Source organism: Haplochromis burtoni, unplaced genomic scaffold (genome assembly GCF_018398535.1).
Source record: "Haplochromis burtoni strain Fernald_Lab_line unplaced genomic scaffold, NCSU_Asbu1 Contig_91, whole genome shotgun sequence".
In the NCBI taxonomy this organism is placed as follows: domain Eukaryota; kingdom Metazoa; phylum Chordata; class Actinopteri; order Cichliformes; family Cichlidae; genus Haplochromis; species Haplochromis burtoni.
In genome coordinates, this window is record NW_024582452.1 from 1,156,607 (window position 1) to 1,173,636 (window position 17,030).

Genomic DNA, 17,030 nt, shown 5'->3' on the forward strand with positions numbered 1-17,030 from the left:
ATAGATAGATAGATAGATAGATAGATAGATAGATAGATAGATAGATAGATAGATAGATAGATAGATAGATAGATAGATAGATAGATAGATAGATATACATATATGACCTTCTTAGACGGTCAGACCACATTTTTATTTGGAAAAAAAACAGTTTTGTTTTCCATGTAAAAATCACATTTTTTAAAATCTTCATTTACTTCATACTTAGTTATTTTTCACAACCTATCCCCACCTCCATAATGTACTTCAGTTATACACTCCATGTGCCACCAGGGGGCACTGTGTATCTCCAAAAATTACCAACGAACATGGTGACTTCACAATACACAGCCTTCAAACAGAGTACAGTGAAGGGCCATTGCAGCTACATCTTATCTTGCAGCTACAACGCTTCAGCATGTAATCCTGAATTTTGCTGCTGGTTTTTAGGGTGAATCTGGCAAACCTGGCAAACCTGGTGAGCGTGGACCGGCAGGGCCTCAGGTGAGCAAATAATAATTATTCAAATATTTTTTACTTCATACTTAAATAAAAAAAAAAACCTTTAATCTATTGCTGCATGATTGTTTTTATTTCAGGGAGCTCGTGGATTCCCTGGAACTCCTGGACTTCCTGGCATCAAAGGACACAGAGTGAGTGTTTCAGTTCAGTCACATGTTTCGCAAAACTGTGGCTGCTCATTGATTGCATGTGGTGACTGACTGATGTTTAAGTCCTGATTATGAGCTTCCTTTGTAGGGTCACCCTGGTTTAGATGGAGCTAAAGGAGAGACTGGTGCGGCAGGAGCTAAGGTAAGGTCATCTTTTGTGACAGTGTGGGTTTTCCAGAAATAACACTTTTTCAGCTTACTTCTGCTATTTTGTGCTTACTCATGGTAATTTTGTTCCTTTCAGGGTGAGGCTGGTGCTCCTGGAGAGAACGGTGCCCCTGGACCCATGGTGAGTTGCCACCATCGCTTTTTCTAGTCTGCGATGCTCTGAACTTTCTGACATCAGTAAATTTGCATAGCATATTAGGCTGCAGCAATAAAATAAATAATGAAGATATTTATATATAAATCATTCTTTTATAGGGTCCACGTGGTCTGCCTGGTGAGAGAGGACGTCCTGGAGCTGCTGGAGCCGCAGTAAGTAACATTTTCGCAGCTGCTTAAGGCTATTCAACAGGAATTTATTTCTCATTTGCTATTTATTATGGTTTTGAATCTTTTATTAGATCATAACACTGTGATGAACCAAACTAAATTGACCTGTCTTTGCTATCCTTAGGGTGCCCGAGGAAATGATGGCTTGCCTGGCCCTGCCGGTCCACCTGTATGTATCATAGTCACCGCTATGTGGCCATTTCGTGCTGTTGATTTTTCTTTAATCTGTTGCCTTTGATCTGATGATTCTTTTTTTATTTCTCTACAGGGACCGGTGGGTCCTGCTGGAGCTCCCGGTTTTCCAGGATCCCCAGGAGCAAAGGTTTTTACAGAACATATCATCCAGGAAACATTTGCTGTTGAAGAGCTTGTGTATTAAAATAAAACGGAAAAAAAGACTTACAAGAGCCACTACATCAGTCTTTGTTCACTCTGGTTGTAGGACACTAAATTCCAGTTTTCCACAACACTGTATGTTTAGTTATTGTTATTTTTTCATAGACAAATATACAACTATGTCAAACTTCTCTTTTTGCTAAAGAAGATAAACTGGCCTTCAAATTCTTTTTAAATTTAGTTGACTTATTTTGAATAACTCTCATAGACAATGAAACAACAGTATTATATTCAGCTCTATGGCAGGGAGGCACCAATACACAGCTCAAAGAAATCTACAACCAATACCGTTTTACTATGTTAATGATAAATTCGTTGTGCCTTTTTTAGGGAGAAGCTGGTCCTACTGGCGGCCGTGGCCCTGAAGGATCCCAGGGGCCACGTGGAGAGGCTGGTACCCCAGGATCGCCCGGACCTGCTGGAGCATCGGTTTGTTTGCCTTCACTGTTCATAAACATTCAGACTTTGATTTTGATTCATTTTCATTTGTTGATCAGGTTGTTGTTAATATAATGCTTCTTGTTCTATGCAGGGTAACCCTGGTACTGATGGTATTCCCGGAGCTAAAGGATCTGCTGTAGGTTTACACTTTTGTTAGTGGTTTTGATGCCTTTCTTTAGGTTAAATTTTATTCAATAAATATTTCTCTTCATTCTGATATTTGATTATTCCTTTCAATGAAGGGTGCTCCTGGTATTGCTGGTGCTCCTGGATTCCCCGGCCCCCGTGGCCCACCTGGACCTCAGGGAGCAACAGGACCTCTAGGGCCCAAAGGACAGGCTGTAAGTCAGCTGAGATAGTCTGAAGTTATGCTAAATTTAAATATTTTGTAATGTTGTGATTATTTATTATTGTGGCTGCCTTCTTTTCTTGTGTTGTTCAGGGAGACCCAGGTCTTCCTGGATTCAAAGGTGAAGCTGGACCGAAGGGAGAGCTTGTGAGTTTCAGTTTTTTGTGATCATAAATATACATGACCACATAAAATTTTTATGTGGAATTACTCCCTAGAGTAGATTCACTGAAATATCTTTATCTTTTCCAGGGCCCTATTGGTCCTCTAGGTCCCCCTGGCCCTCCAGGGGAAGAAGGAAAGAGAGGTGCCAGGGGAGAGCCTGGGGGCGCTGGACCAGTTGGACCTCCCGGAGAGAGAGTAAGTGATCAGGACATGCATTACATGTTACTGGTCACATCTGACTAAAAACAAGGGTAAACATGGTTACTGTATTCACAGTCTAATCAAATATATCTTGATTTCTGTGATTCCTCCCAGGGAGCCCCTGGAAACCGCGGTTTCCCTGGACAGGATGGTCTTGCTGGTGCAAAGGTTGGTGCCTGCAAAATGAGATCTTTTGAAAAGTTATAATCATTTTATCTCAGTGATACCACAGCATGACAGTGCTGCATGAGAAAGATACTACAACAAGTGATTTTTCTATAACATGTTTAAAGTTTACACCTTTGGTCTTTTCTTCTTCAGGGTGTCCCTGGAGACCGTGGTGTTCCTGGTGCTTCTGGGGCTAAAGGCGCTACTGGAGAACCTGGACGCACAGGAGAGTCTGGTCTCCCTGGAGCCAGAGTGAGTCTTGCAACTTTATGCAGTGTTGCACATTTTTATGGTTTTTGTAGGATGTTTACTGTGGCAGGTTTTTTATGACTGATTTGATTTTGATTTGAATGGAGCTGACAGTCTCTGTTGCTTGTGCCTTTCACGCAGGGTCTTACTGGTCGTCCTGGAGATGCTGGTCCTCAAGGCAAAGTTGGACCTGCTGTAAGTACAATATTAATTACAATTACATTGAATGTGATTTATAGATTTACTTCCATGAAATTTGAAATTAAAATAATAGAGCAGCTGATCCTGTTCTAAAAAATACAAGCTTTGCCTTCAGTAGGGTTACTAACACCATGATCTACAGTTTCATTGTTGCTTTATGGAAATCATAAAGATTAAACAGAGCAAAATGCTTACAACCTTCTGCTGCCTGTTTAGACTTAAGAAGAATTTTTCATGGCTGGCGCAATAATCCTCAGAGTAAAATCATAATAACATCCAGGTTTTAGCTTCCAGGCTAATACCTTCTGATTTACAGTGTTTATCCGTAACTTTGACAGGGTACCTCTGGTGATGATGGCCGCCCTGGCCCACCTGGTCCTCAGGGAGCCCGTGGTCAGCCAGGAGTGATGGGATTCCCTGGACCAAAGGGAGCCAATGTAAGAGTCTGAAGGTTTCTATAACAACAGACAAGCGGCACTTCCACATCTTATGATGCTGTTCTTATCCCTTTGATCCCCAGTGCTAAAGAAACTTCCTACAGTTCATAGTGTATGATTTCTCTTTAACAGGGTGAGCCTGGAAAGCCTGGAGAGAAGGGACTGGTGGGTCGCCCAGGTCTGAGAGTAAGTATAGCTCTCCATAAGTGCTTAACCATCATTAATTTCTCTCTCTAGGTCCTTTTTCCTAACTAAAGTGCTCTTAATTAGGGTCTGCCCGGAAAAGATGGAGAGACTGGTCCTGCTGGCCCTAATGGGCCTGCTGTAAGTATTCTGTATAATAACATGTTTTGAGACACTTTTATAGCCAGCAAACAGACTTTTATGTTTGATTGATCAAATGTGTTTGCGTCTATCATCTTAGGGACCTGCTGGAGAGAGAGGAGAACAAGGATCTCCTGGACCTCCTGGCTTCCAGGTGAGATAATTTTCTGACCCATCCCATCATATGACTTTTGGTAAAACCTAAACATGTGCACAATGTCCGTGCCTTAAACATTAGAAGCTTTAGTAATTATGAGTTTTAGCAAGTATTTAAGCTAAAGAAGGATCACCTTTTATGGATTTCGACATCACATCTTTCAAAGACACCTCAGAATCATGTATTATAAAAAACTTACAGATAATATTCTAGTCCATGCTTACTGATGGCATTTCAATAACTATTTTGCTATTATGGGCAGGGTCTACCTGGACCATCTGGTGCCCCGGGAGAAGCTGGAAAATCTGGAGAGCCGGTGAGGTTTTACTCTATCCAAATAATTTGTTGCACCTGCACTTCTCTGTTTTCTGACAAACATGTCAACAACAGTGTATTCTACAGTACACGTGACGCTGCCTACATGCAAAATACATTCAATGGAAAACTTTCTGCTAAAATAAGACAAAATGGCTTATTAAATGCCAAAACACTCGAAAAACAGATGTTGTTAATTTGGTTTATTAAGTATTGTAATGTTTTATTTAGGCTGTTTTTATAGTGTATAATTCAGTTTTTACAGTTAAGTGGCTGCTGTAACAACTTTTTCATGGATAAATATTCTCTTTATTTGAAAACCAGAGTGGTCTATGTGATCATTGGTCCTTTATTTATCCAGGTAAAAATCTAATTGAGATTAAAATGTCATTTCCAAGAAAGACCTGGCATCCTGGCAGCATCATCTTTAATTACGTAGCATTTTTAAATTTTAACGTGAACACGTAAAACTCTTTCTGTTGTCAGATTTTAAGTGTTAAAACAAAAAAAACAAAAAACAAAAAATGATATAGTTTGTCCTTTCTGCAGGGTCTTCCTGGAGAGGGTGGAGCTCCTGGTGCTGTTGGACCCAGAGTGAGTTTCCACTAATTATGTGTATCATATGTGTACATAGAACTAAAGTTTGCTGTTGGTTTCATACATGTAATCTTTTTGTTTTGTCTTTGTTGAGCTATTCCTTAAATGCTTTGCTTCTCTTCTTATCCAATATCGCTCTGTCTTATTACAGGGCGAACGTGGTTTCCCTGGTGAGAGAGGTGGTGCAGGAACCCAGGGTCTTCAGGGACCTCGTGGACTTCCTGGAACACCAGGCAGCGATGGACCCAAGGTCAGTGGATGACTCAGACTAATTTCTGGTTGCAGGTTCAAGATTCTTAACTGCTCTTCTCACATGCAGATGAATACCCACAATAACATCATCTGCTGATATTTTTATTATTCATGCCCATAGTCAATGTTCAGGTTAAAAAAAAAAACCCACACAAATCTGTGCTGACTACATTTAAGGTTGTGACTCCAGAACAACATAATGTCATTGCTGTCACCTGTCTAGTCTCTACTATTTGCCTGACAGCCTCATAGCACCAACTAGACTGACAAAAGCTTTGTCACAACCCACATCAAACCAGGATGTGTCACTTTTACGTCACAGTTTCTACTCAGCTAAACAAAAGAGATATGATCTCCTGATTAGTCAAATTTGAATGTGCTGACGTGCAGATTTTCTTACCTTTGAACGTACTAACACCGTCTGTTCCTCCATATTTTCCAGTCTTGGTGTGATGGTATCACATTATACGTTTTCTTATCTAACTCTCAGCAAGTAACACAGTAAGCACTTTTCTCAAAACATCAACTTTTCTCTACATGAAATAAGAAGAATTAAATTAAAAAAAAAATAAAAATCAAGTCTGTTGAATTTCAGGTGGAAATGTTTAACATCTGCAGCCTTGGTCAACTTGTTTTCTGCAGCACAATATAATTTGAACGACTGAGACTTTTCCAGATGTTTTTTAATCTAAGGAGCTTGGAAAGTTTTATTTAAGTTTTTTTTTCATAACATCATCACATAGAGAGGAAAGATGAAAGATTTAGATTGACAAGTGCTCTCCTAATTGTGGTCCATCTTGCTTTTATCAGGGAGCTATTGGACCAGCTGGCTCTCCTGGAACCCAGGGACCCCCAGGCCTGCAAGGTATGCCAGGAGAGAGAGGAGCTGCTGGTATCACAGGACCCAAGGGAGACAGAGTGAGTGATAGATTCTTTATTTTCACTTTGTGAATTGCTTTCTAAGTTAAAATGTAGCTTACAGTAGTAGTGCATAAAGTAGTGTAAAAAAAAATACTGCACTGTAAATATTGCATTCTGTTCTGTATGATTAAAAAAAAGCTTATCTTTTTGCCCACAGGGTGACAATGGTGGAAAAGGAACTGAGGGTGCTCCTGGAAAGGATGGTGCTAGAGTGAGTTCAAAAATATCTTTGATCTCTTCTTATGTTTGATACATCTTTACAGTTTAAACCCTGTAAATCATTCATCAAACAAGTGTAACCTTCAGTGACACCTACACTATGTTCTAATGTGTTTCCTCCTCTCTCCTCTTTCTTAGGGTTTGACTGGTCCTATTGGTCCTCCTGGCCCAGCTGGACCCAATGGTGCCAAGGTAAGAATAATCCTTTGCTTTGTTATGTGAATAAACAGTGGTTTAAATTAGAATTTATATTGTATATTAACCATTTTAGTTGTTTGAATGATAGTTTCTCTTTTATCCAGGGTGAGACTGGACCTACTGGGCCTATTGGTGTTAGTGGTGCTCGTGGTGCTCCTGTAAGTACCTTTTCTTGAGTTTAAGTATCAGTAGCACAGAACAAGTATACATCAGACTGATCAGGTCTGATACAGAGGCCTGGGTTTATAATATTAGAGCTCTTTCTCAATAAAAATTCTACTCTTCTAGAGAAGAGCACCAATAATAATTAACATCATTATAATAAGATAATGGGTGGATCAGTATCCAGGATTGCACATCAAAATAACTAAGCATCATCCTTCTTGTGCTCACAGGGTGACCGTGGTGAGGTTGGTCCTCCTGGGCCTGCTGGTTTTGCTGGACCTCCTGTAAGTAGAGTCCCCATAATTCATTTTTTACATATGGAATTAAAAAAAAACATTTATTGATGTTAAGCTTCTATCTTTTTCTGATGAATATATTTAGGGTGCTGATGGTCAGCCTGGTGCTAAGGGAGAGCTTGGTGAGCGTGGACAGAAAGGAGAGTCTGGTTCTCATGGACCTCAGGGACCATCTGGTGCTCCTGGACCTGTGGTAGGTATTTAAACCAAAAATTAAGTCATGGAACTTGTTACTATGTATCTACTATCTGTCGAATCGAATTACATAGTGAAAGAAATACATTGCACAGTGTTGCACAAACACTTTTACACTATTTTAGAGCAGGGTAAGTTTTCATGACGGAGTACCAATTTATGAAGCCTATATATGTGACTGGGCCAAACAGAAAAACATTGCATGTGAAATACTTTTAGTCAGTGCTTGTATGGTAGTTTCCATTTGTCACTTTTGTCACTTTTTTAAAAGTTATTCTACTGTGACATAAACATGATCATTCCCCTTTTTCAGGGACCTACCGGTGTATCTGGAGCTAAAGGAGCACGTGGCGCTCAGGGACCTCCTGTAAGTAACTCCTACATGTCATACAGTGCATATATATTTATATATATATGTGTGTGTGTGTGTCACATTTGGGGTTTTTTGGGGTCATAAACAAGAAGTAAAAAAACCATTAAAGCTCCCAAGGTTTTAACTTGGCTTTTCAATCATAAATCAATCATTCAAAGGTTTTCAATACTATCAATATTGAAAAAAAATATCAACCTGACAAAATTAGTTTTCTGTACATGCCATCTTGGACACAAAAAAGACACATTTTAGATAAGTTCAGTTATATCTTTAGTAACATCCCATAGCGACAGATACACATATTATAATAAGACAAACACAAAACAAAGCAAATTGAAAAAAAAGTCTAGTAAGTTGTCATTGAAACTTCCTAAGATGGAAAATTTTGAACTCTAAAATATTCTTAAGAAGTTTTTATTAACAATCAGAGTTTGCTGGGAACATATGAATATTTATAGCAGTTACTCTTTATCTTTGTGGAGTCTAAAGCGTGAGCCTGAGGGCCAGATTGCTGTGTGAGAGCACAGTTTGATTTTAAACATTTCTGTCAAACAGATCAAATAGGCTTCTTTGTTTGTTTCCTATAATCTTCTCTCTGGTGAGACAATTTTGGGGGCTGCTGCAGCTGCTGGCTGTTGTGAATAAATATCAGATCAATAGAAGATTATAAAACAAAAACTGCAGCCTTAAATTTAAAAGTGATAAAAAACTATTTTTTGGCCTAATGATAAAGTTTAAGAAATCAATCGGTTTTACGTGAAAAACTTTCTAACTACCAACAGAGATGTGCAAATGTCTTTGATACCCAGGCCATAAACATAATTCCTATTCAGTGTTGAGATGAGCAGATAGACTCCATCAAGTAAATATCCAGTTTGTATAAGAACTAAATCAAGTTAAATGAAGAGTATTTGCAAAACACACTGGACTTTACAGAGGACTCTGAAAAGCCACCCATCCATCCATCCATCCATCCATCCATCCATCCATCAATCCATCCATCCATCCATCCATCCATCCATCCATCCATACCCACCATCCATCCATCCATCCATCCATCCATCCATCCATCCATCCATCCATCCATCCACCCACCCATCCATCCATCCATCCATCCATCCATCCATCCATCCATCCATCCATCCATCTTCTGAACCTATGGGGTCTATCCCAGCTGTCACTGGGCAAAAACAGCAAGACAGACCTTCGATTATACTCACAGTAACCTACAGCCAATGTAGAATCACCAGTTAACCTAAAAGGCACATTTTTGGACTGTGGGAGGTGGGCAGTTTGAGTGCCCAGAGAAAACCAACACAGGTACAGATAGACCATGCAAGGCTTGTTCTGCGTATACTTGTACCACCTATACCACTGCACCACTGCTGCCTGCCTCTGAAAATGAAGCATAACATTTCCTCTGAAGGGAAATATGGCTCAGCCATTTCTCTGTTTACTATTACATTTAGACCCCCAATCAATCAATCAATCAATCAATCAATCAATCAATCAATCAATCAATCAATCAATCAATCAATCAATCAATCAAAAACACAAATTAAAAAAAACCTACAAAAAACTAAACAAAAAGAAGTTTGTGACTCCCTGTTATGGTTGATGATGGTGGCATGGTTTTTGGTCTTTCGGTTCCTTTAAATTGAACTTGCCTGATCACCAACCATGCCATCAAAACATGAAATGAAGGGAAGTCACTCAAATGGATATTGTTATGTCCTTTCAGCAGCATCCCAAAGAACCAATCCCAGAGTCCACTTGAGCTGTTTTGTTGGTCTGTGATGAACTGAATTCTACTCAGATATGATGCCTACATCTAATATCTATTTTTTACGTTAACTTTTCATCTGTCTGCCACCAATACATTACATATATATACTGCCATGGAAATCAATGCCATGAAGCTCCCAGGAGACAGTTTTCGTGCTGATTTTAATGCAAGATGAAGTTTAGAACAAATTATTCAATCAACAGAGTAATGGTGACTTGTACACACCATGTGCCTGCAACTTTTCATGGTCTGCAGTTTGATGGCTGAGTTGCTGTTCCTAAATCTTTCTATTTTTACAGTAATACCACTTAACCACAGTTAATTGTGGAATATCTAGAACAGAAGAAATTTCACAGACTGGTTTGTTGCAGCCGTGGCATCCCATTTCAGAACCACACCCAAATTCAGTTTGCTCATTATAACGACCGAAGGCAAACTGGGTGGTTTGGTGGTTGATTTTATAAAACTTTGGCAATGGAAATGAAATGGAAGCTCTTGTTAAATGTTTACTATCAAATACTTAATACATCATAAGAATTAGGAGAATGTTCTCAACCAATAAATCTTAACATTTTAGAAAAATTCTAATTTAGGATTACCATATTAGAACAGGTCAGTGGGCCAGGACAAATTCATGTTTATTGATCTCTTTCTCCTTGACAGGGTACCACAGGTTTCCCTGGTGCTGCTGGCAGAGTTGGACTTCCTGGTCCTAATGTAGGTATTTTGTCAATAATAAACTGCACAAAGAAATTAGTCTCTTTTTGTTTGTAGATTATGTGTATTTTTGCTCTTACTCAGTGAAATTCTGTCTTTTCAAAGGGTAACCCTGGCCCTGTTGGTCCTCCTGGCCCCGCTGGTAAAGATGGACCAAAGGGTGTTCGTGGTGATGCCGGCCCTTCAGGAAGACCAGGAGATGCTGGGCTTCGCGGACCACCAGGCCTACAGGGAGAGAAAGGAGAGCCTGGAGAGGAAGGGAAGCCTGTGAGTTTATTTTTGCACTTCACAGGAAACCATAAGTACCCGACACTGAAGCCAACATCCAGTCTGAATCACCTGCAATATTTGCCAGATATTGACTGTATTTCATGACTCAGTCATCTCTGTCTTGACTCTATAGGGTACTGAAGGGCCCTCGGGTCCCCAGGGTTTGGCTGGTTCCCGTGGTATTGTTGGTTTGCCTGGGCAGCGTGGAGAGAGAGGCTTCGCTGGTCTTCCTGGACCTTCTGTGAGTGCTTTGGCTTGCACATAAAACGTTTAGCTATGTTTATCCTTCACGTAAACTGTGTGAAAAACTGACGCTGGTCTAATTTTGTAAATCTGGATGTACATTTTTCCAGAATTATGGTTTGTTTTATTTAAGACTTGTCTTAAACTTGTCAAAGATAAAACCTTGTTATTTGCAGTACATTCAAATAAAGTGTGAGCTTTCTGATAACATAGTTGATTTTCAAAGTCAGAGGATTATTTTGGGCCTCCATTGTCAAATGCTAGATTGAAAGATAAAAATATTTCCTGTGTGTGTAGGGAGAGCCTGGTAAACAGGGTGCTACTGGTTCTGCTGGTGACCGCGGACCTCCTGGACCAGTTGGGCCTCCTGGACTTAGTGGACCTTCTGGGGAGCCTGGTAGAGAGGTCAGGAACTGAACTTCAATAACAACAAAATAGCAATATTTACAATGCAGGAAATAATACAGTCATCTTCATCTATCAAATCAATGCACGTTAAATAACAAAAAACATGCTTTTATTTCTCAGGGTACCCCTGGATCAGATGGACCCCCTGGTAGGGATGGATCTCCTGGACTCAAGGTAATGGACGTCATCCTCACTGAAATACACTAAATCAATTTAGCAACTCGTTGTTTAAAAGACTTTTCAATGCTCGTTAACATAAATTGTTTTTAACCTGCATCAACACCTTCCGTTCATTTGCAGGGAGAGCGAGGTAACACCGGTCCTGCTGGCGCTCCCGGAGCTCCTGGCCGCCCTGGTCCCCCTGGCCCTGTAGGACCCCTTGGCAAGCAGGGAGACAGAGGAGATGCTGTAAGTATCACAAAACAACGTAAGAACCCCAAGCACAATGTAATTTTAAATGGCACCCACACCTATTATTTCTTTTTTAGGGTACTCAAGGACCTGCAGGACCCCCAGGACCAGCTGGAGCTAGAGGAACGGCTGTAAGTATCATTAAATCAAAATGTATTTTATCATTAAGTTTTTTGTTTTTTTTTAGTTTCTGATTTTATTTGATTAAAACTGCCACATGTACAAATCCATGAATGTTAAAAGGTGAATCTTTACTTCAGGGACCTCAAGGACCACGTGGAGACAAAGGAGAAGCTGGAGAGGCTGGAGAGAGGGGGCAGAAGGGACACCGTGGCTTCACTGGTCTGCAGGGTCTTTCCGGACCCCCTGTAAGCACTTTAATACACATCTAATAGTTCATCCATTCGGTGCCGCTTTCCGTCTTTCTCCTGATCTGTTATCATCTTTGTCCCAATAGGGTCCCTCTGGAGATTCTGGACCTGCCGGACCTGCAGGACCAAGCGGCGCTAAGGTGAGCAAACGAAGCAGAAGAGATGAAAAACTATATTTCCATCCTGCACCTTTAACACAGAAACTATATGATGGTAATGAAGGGCACAGGTTAGCATTTTTGTAATTCTCCAATCACCTAGAAGAAGATGGGGACAGGAAAGGCCGTGTGCTTTAATTACCCACCGCTGTGATAAGATGGGCAGCTGAGGCATTTTGTAATTACTCTCTGTGAGGAAAAGTGGCAGACAGGCAGGGGGGACTGTGATTTGTGAAACCCACTCCCACTGAGATCCGAAATGGGCTTCAATCTCTGTTCTTGATAAGCTAAGCACTGAGCATGATAAGAAAAATGAAGGGAAATGTCACCATACAAATATTCTTCATGCATAATAAGGCAAAGGGTCTGAGGGTAATAGAGAGAAACTGCTGGTGCATTTGATTTCCTTTATCAGATTCTCTTATCCAGACTTCACTGTGGATCTGAAGAAATAACAAAGTTTTACACTTTGAACAAAAAAGCCCAAGTTCACTTAATGAAACTGCTTTTCATGTTTTCATCCTCTCGTTCTGTAGGGACCCCCTGGACCAGCCGGACCTGCTGGCAAAGATGGAACTAATGGACAGCCCGGCCCCATTGGACCTCCTGGACCTCGTGGACGCTCTGGAGAATCTGGTCCTGCTGTATGTAACATGTCACGAGAATAATAATCTACAACCAAATGAGTCTGTATGCTATTCTATTTCAGTCAGGTCTCATTTCTTGCTTTTGCCTTCTTCCAGGGTCCTCCTGGTAATCCCGGACCACCTGGTCCTCCCGGGCCACCTGGCCCTGGCATCGACATGTCTGCTTTTGCTGGCCTGGGTCAGGTGGAGAAGGGCCCCGATCCTCTCAGGTACATGAGGGCCGATGAGGCATCCAGCTCTGTGAGGCAGCATGACATTGAGGTCGATTCAACACTAAAGTCCATCATCAACCAGATTGATAACCTGCGAAGCCCTGACGGCTCACAGAAGAATCCCGCTCGCACCTGCAGAGACCTCAAACTGTGCCATCCTGAGTGGAAGAGCGGTAAGAAAACCAGACACTAAGGTCTGACCATATATCATGTATCATACGGTATAGGATCCCTGATTGCGACTCCATATTTTTATTATTTGGCTAAAGTAGAGTAACTTTGCACGATTCTCAATTTAAAATCATTGTTTTTTATTTTATACTGAGCCTCTCAGTCCATCCATATCTGAAACAAGCTGTTTTCCTTTCCTTCCTATTCCTTTAAACCACTGTTCTTGTCATTGGCTGCCCCTGGCAAACAGGTAAGTAGGGCTTCTGGGCCTTCAGCTAGAGCTGTGTGCCTGAGATGATAACAAAAAACCACGGGAAATGATCCACAACTGTAACAATGACAGATATAACAGAAAATAAGGAAAAGCATAATAGGGTGGCCTTTAAGTGAAAACCCAGACTGCATGAACAGGTGTTATGCTGTTCGTGTAAAATCCTTTCAGTCCTTGTATTCCTAGATCGCAGCGCTGCATTTGGGTCGGTGTCTCTATACTCAAACACACATTCTGTCTGTTTTGTTATCAGTATGAGAGAAAGAGCTCAATTTGTGGCTTTCTTTTACCTTCATTTCACCCCCCACTGCACCCGCCCAAATCATTAGTGACACTAATGGCTTAGTGTGTCAGGACAACTTGTTCTGCCTGAATAGGGACAAGAAGCAGCAGACCTTGATAAATCCTTCACACCAAGACGGGAGCAAATCTGCTTTTCATACTTTTTATGTATACTCTTTGATGGACCATTCATATTACAGCATTGCTCCTGAAAATGTCATAAGCCTGACTTTAAAATCCAGCTGCATCACTCTTCTTTATGATAATTAACTTTTCTTCTTCAGATATGAGCAGTTGAACAGGCTAAATCTTCCATTTAGTGATTAGGATTCTCCTCATTAACTCAACTGTCTCATTTTCTCAGGTGAGTACTGGGTTGATCCTAACATTGGCAGCACGGCTGATGCCATCAAGGTCTTCTGTAACATGGAGACCGGAGAGACCTGTGTCTATCCAAGCATCGCCAAGGTACCAAAGAAGAACTGGTGGACGAGCAAGAGCAAGGAACGCAAACACGTCTGGTTCGGAGAGACAATGAATGGAGGATTCCATGTGAGTGCAGACATACATCATTAGTGAACATCAAACTCCTCTTAAAGAGTCTAATGTACAAGCTGCTAACTCTCCCACCTGTTGTCTGATTCCACAGTTCAACTACGCTCAGGATGGCGTTGCTGGCGTTGCTGCCAGCGTCCAGCTGACCTTCTTGAGGCTTCTGTCCAATGAAGCATCCCAGAACGTCACTTACCACTGCAAGAACAGCATTGCCTACCTGGACCAGGCCACCGGCAACCTGAAGAAGGCTCTGCTGCTACAGGGTTACAATGAGGTGGAGATCCGTGCAGAGGGCAACAGTCGGTTCACTTACAATGTGTTGGAGGATGGCTGCAAGGTGAGTGTGGGAAAAGGACTGAGAAAATAACTGTTAATTCAAATCATGTTAGAAATTTTACTATGCAGTAAGGCTGAACTGTAACACATTCCTTTGGTCTCACTCAACAGACACATACAGGCCAGTGGGGCAAGACTGTCTTTGAGTATAAAACACAGAAAACCTCCCGTCTGCCAATCACGGACATTGCTCCTTTGGACATCGGAGGAGCAGATCAGGAGTTCGGAGTGGATGTAGGCCCTGTCTGCTTTATCTAAAGCGGAGTTTCACGATGGCCCCCCATAAAACAGGAAATAAATAAACTAAACCATGAAACATTACACACATGCCCACAATAAAGAAGACTGGAAATTATAAAAGAAAATTGATCGTTTTTTTCTCTCACTACAAAGTGCTCTCCAAGGTGTACTCCTTGGATGTTAGCACTGAAGGGCACCGGCAATATCTGTACACCACACCAGCACTCTCTGTCAACCCGCTTCCTGAGATCCAGTCATGTTTCCCATGGCCCGCTGTTGACAGGAATGAGTCAGAGCCAAGAGGAAGAGGCACAGAGCGAACAAGTTATGAACAGAAACATAGCTTGATGTCACTTATTTATTGTTTAACCTGAATAGGAAGAGCTGAGGTAGGACTGGACGGGTTTTCTTTGTAAGTAAGCCAAGCCCCCTTTTCCACTACAACCTCTGTCGCAGTCCTACTCCACCTCCCTCCCTGTTTCTCTCCTGACACACAAATATTGCATTTTGAATCCGTGTAGACCAATAAAAAAATAAAAATCTCAGTAGGTGAAAGTGTGAGCTCCAGGCCCGTCCATCGTGAGCGGGAGCAGAAGCTTTTACTGTGTATTATAAATCCTTGGTTCCATTGTTGTAAAAGTCTGTGTTTATAAACAACCAGATGGTTTTATATATATTTCCACATTATGTGTGTACATGTGTCTAGATGCGCACCAACACTTTTGGGAAAGTGAGGTTACATTTGGGATGTATGTTTCCAGTGTCCTGTACCCCTTGACTGGCCATCACAAGAAGGCCCAGTTTGTACCCCCCCACCCCGACCACCACGACCCAAGAAAAAAAAAGAAATTTATTTTGAAGAAGAATTTGCTTTGCTTTTTTTTTTTTCTTATTGTAGTCATCCAGATTGTTCAAAGCTACCTCACACTGACAAACAAAGTGAAAATGTTGAATTCAAATCTGAGCTGACCAAACCTTTAGCTTTCAGATGGATCTAGAGCTTGAACCGCCATCTTTGTTTTGGATTGCTCTGTATTCGGAAGGTGCTATGACGACTCCTGCGCCTGAGACGACAACAAAAAAACAAAAACGAAGATCCATCACTGTAACAGTGACAGATATAACAGAAAATAAGGAAAAGCATAATAGGTGGCCTTTAAGTGAAAACCTGGACTGGACAGGTGTTATGTTGTTTGTGTAAAGTAATTTCAGTCCTTGTATTCCTAGATCGCAGCGTTGCATTTGGGTCAGTGTCTCTATACTTAAACACACATTCTGTCTGTTTTGTTATCAGTATGAGAGAAAGAACTCAATTTGTGGCTTTCTTTTACCTTCATTCACCCCCCCCCCCCCCCCCCCCCCCCCCCCAACACTAATGACTTAGATCTAGAGCTTGAAATCACCAGTCGCATCTCTGACCCTCCCACTAGCTTCACACCACACACTCACACTCCACCCTGAGGGAGGGGTGCAGTCAGGTAAAGACAGGAGAGACAGGCGAGCTCGGAGGCCTCCTGTGGTGTCCACACCTCCACAGCTGAATGTGGACCTCCAACAACAGCCCCTCAGAAGCAGCCAGGGTGGGTTGTCTCTGTGTGTGTAAAGGGTGTGTACATTAAAAAAAATAATTTTATAATGACCATGATCATTTTTGTTTTTATTTTGCTACACCTCAAATTGATGTAAATTGAATAATAAAAGGAAAACCGAACTGAGGATGGCGTTTATTTTATTCAGTTGAGTTTCGAATAAAAACACAAATGGCGCAGGGGATGGATTTCTTCTTTTAGCAGAGCCAGTCACGTGTGCTCAAATGTTATTTTTCCTTTTTAAACTTTTTGTCTGTGTGCGTGTGTGTGCGTTTTCGCATGAGCAAATCTCATAACACGAAGGAACAAAAGTACTGTATTTGTTTCGGGGTGGTGATATATTGTGAGGTAGTGGCACATTGTGAGCTGCATCACTGCCTCAGAAAAAATATAGTTTAGAGTTCCTAAAAGAGCCGACGAGACCTGATTTTACACAATAAAACCATTCATTTACCATTTAGAGTTGTTAGGATTTCATTTGTCATTAAAAATCCAAAACTGTGAGTTGAAGGTAAATTTTTTTGCTGCTTTAAATACAATTTAAGACCAAAAATGAGATGGGAATACACATCACAGTAAGTATGCGGCTGAGTGTAAGG

General features: G+C 41.2%; 1 protein-coding gene across 2 annotated transcripts in view; it reads left to right on the plus strand.

The window, feature by feature from the left end:
* The window catches only part of col2a1a (collagen, type II, alpha 1a), a 23,118-nt gene extending 6,560 nt beyond the window's left edge, over positions 1-16,558 (plus strand). For both annotated transcript variants that reach the window (XM_005926194.2, XM_005926197.2), the window contains 43 exons: positions 430-483; positions 579-632; positions 739-792; positions 895-939; positions 1,074-1,127; positions 1,270-1,314; positions 1,414-1,467; positions 1,872-1,970; positions 2,074-2,118; positions 2,225-2,323; positions 2,425-2,478; positions 2,584-2,691; positions 2,812-2,865; positions 3,019-3,117; positions 3,256-3,309; positions 3,654-3,752; positions 3,885-3,938; positions 4,023-4,076; positions 4,177-4,230; positions 4,496-4,549; positions 5,098-5,142; positions 5,297-5,395; positions 6,208-6,315; positions 6,476-6,529; positions 6,676-6,729; positions 6,840-6,893; positions 7,131-7,184; positions 7,282-7,389; positions 7,705-7,758; positions 10,214-10,267; positions 10,373-10,534; positions 10,671-10,778; positions 11,078-11,185; positions 11,309-11,362; positions 11,489-11,596; positions 11,677-11,730; positions 11,860-11,967; positions 12,057-12,110; positions 12,665-12,772; positions 12,872-13,160; positions 14,076-14,263; positions 14,361-14,603; positions 14,714-16,558. In XM_005926194.2, coding sequence (XP_005926256.1) covers positions 430-483; positions 579-632; positions 739-792; positions 895-939; positions 1,074-1,127; positions 1,270-1,314; positions 1,414-1,467; positions 1,872-1,970; positions 2,074-2,118; positions 2,225-2,323; positions 2,425-2,478; positions 2,584-2,691; positions 2,812-2,865; positions 3,019-3,117; positions 3,256-3,309; positions 3,654-3,752; positions 3,885-3,938; positions 4,023-4,076; positions 4,177-4,230; positions 4,496-4,549; positions 5,098-5,142; positions 5,297-5,395; positions 6,208-6,315; positions 6,476-6,529; positions 6,676-6,729; positions 6,840-6,893; positions 7,131-7,184; positions 7,282-7,389; positions 7,705-7,758; positions 10,214-10,267; positions 10,373-10,534; positions 10,671-10,778; positions 11,078-11,185; positions 11,309-11,362; positions 11,489-11,596; positions 11,677-11,730; positions 11,860-11,967; positions 12,057-12,110; positions 12,665-12,772; positions 12,872-13,160; positions 14,076-14,263; positions 14,361-14,603; positions 14,714-14,860 — 3,702 coding nt within the window. In that variant the 3' untranslated portion in view covers positions 14,861-16,558. The remainder of the gene's footprint in view (positions 1-429; positions 484-578; positions 633-738; positions 793-894; positions 940-1,073; positions 1,128-1,269; positions 1,315-1,413; positions 1,468-1,871; positions 1,971-2,073; positions 2,119-2,224; positions 2,324-2,424; positions 2,479-2,583; positions 2,692-2,811; positions 2,866-3,018; positions 3,118-3,255; positions 3,310-3,653; positions 3,753-3,884; positions 3,939-4,022; positions 4,077-4,176; positions 4,231-4,495; positions 4,550-5,097; positions 5,143-5,296; positions 5,396-6,207; positions 6,316-6,475; positions 6,530-6,675; positions 6,730-6,839; positions 6,894-7,130; positions 7,185-7,281; positions 7,390-7,704; positions 7,759-10,213; positions 10,268-10,372; positions 10,535-10,670; positions 10,779-11,077; positions 11,186-11,308; positions 11,363-11,488; positions 11,597-11,676; positions 11,731-11,859; positions 11,968-12,056; positions 12,111-12,664; positions 12,773-12,871; positions 13,161-14,075; positions 14,264-14,360; positions 14,604-14,713) is intronic.
* The last annotated feature ends 472 nt before the right edge of the window (positions 16,559-17,030 follow it).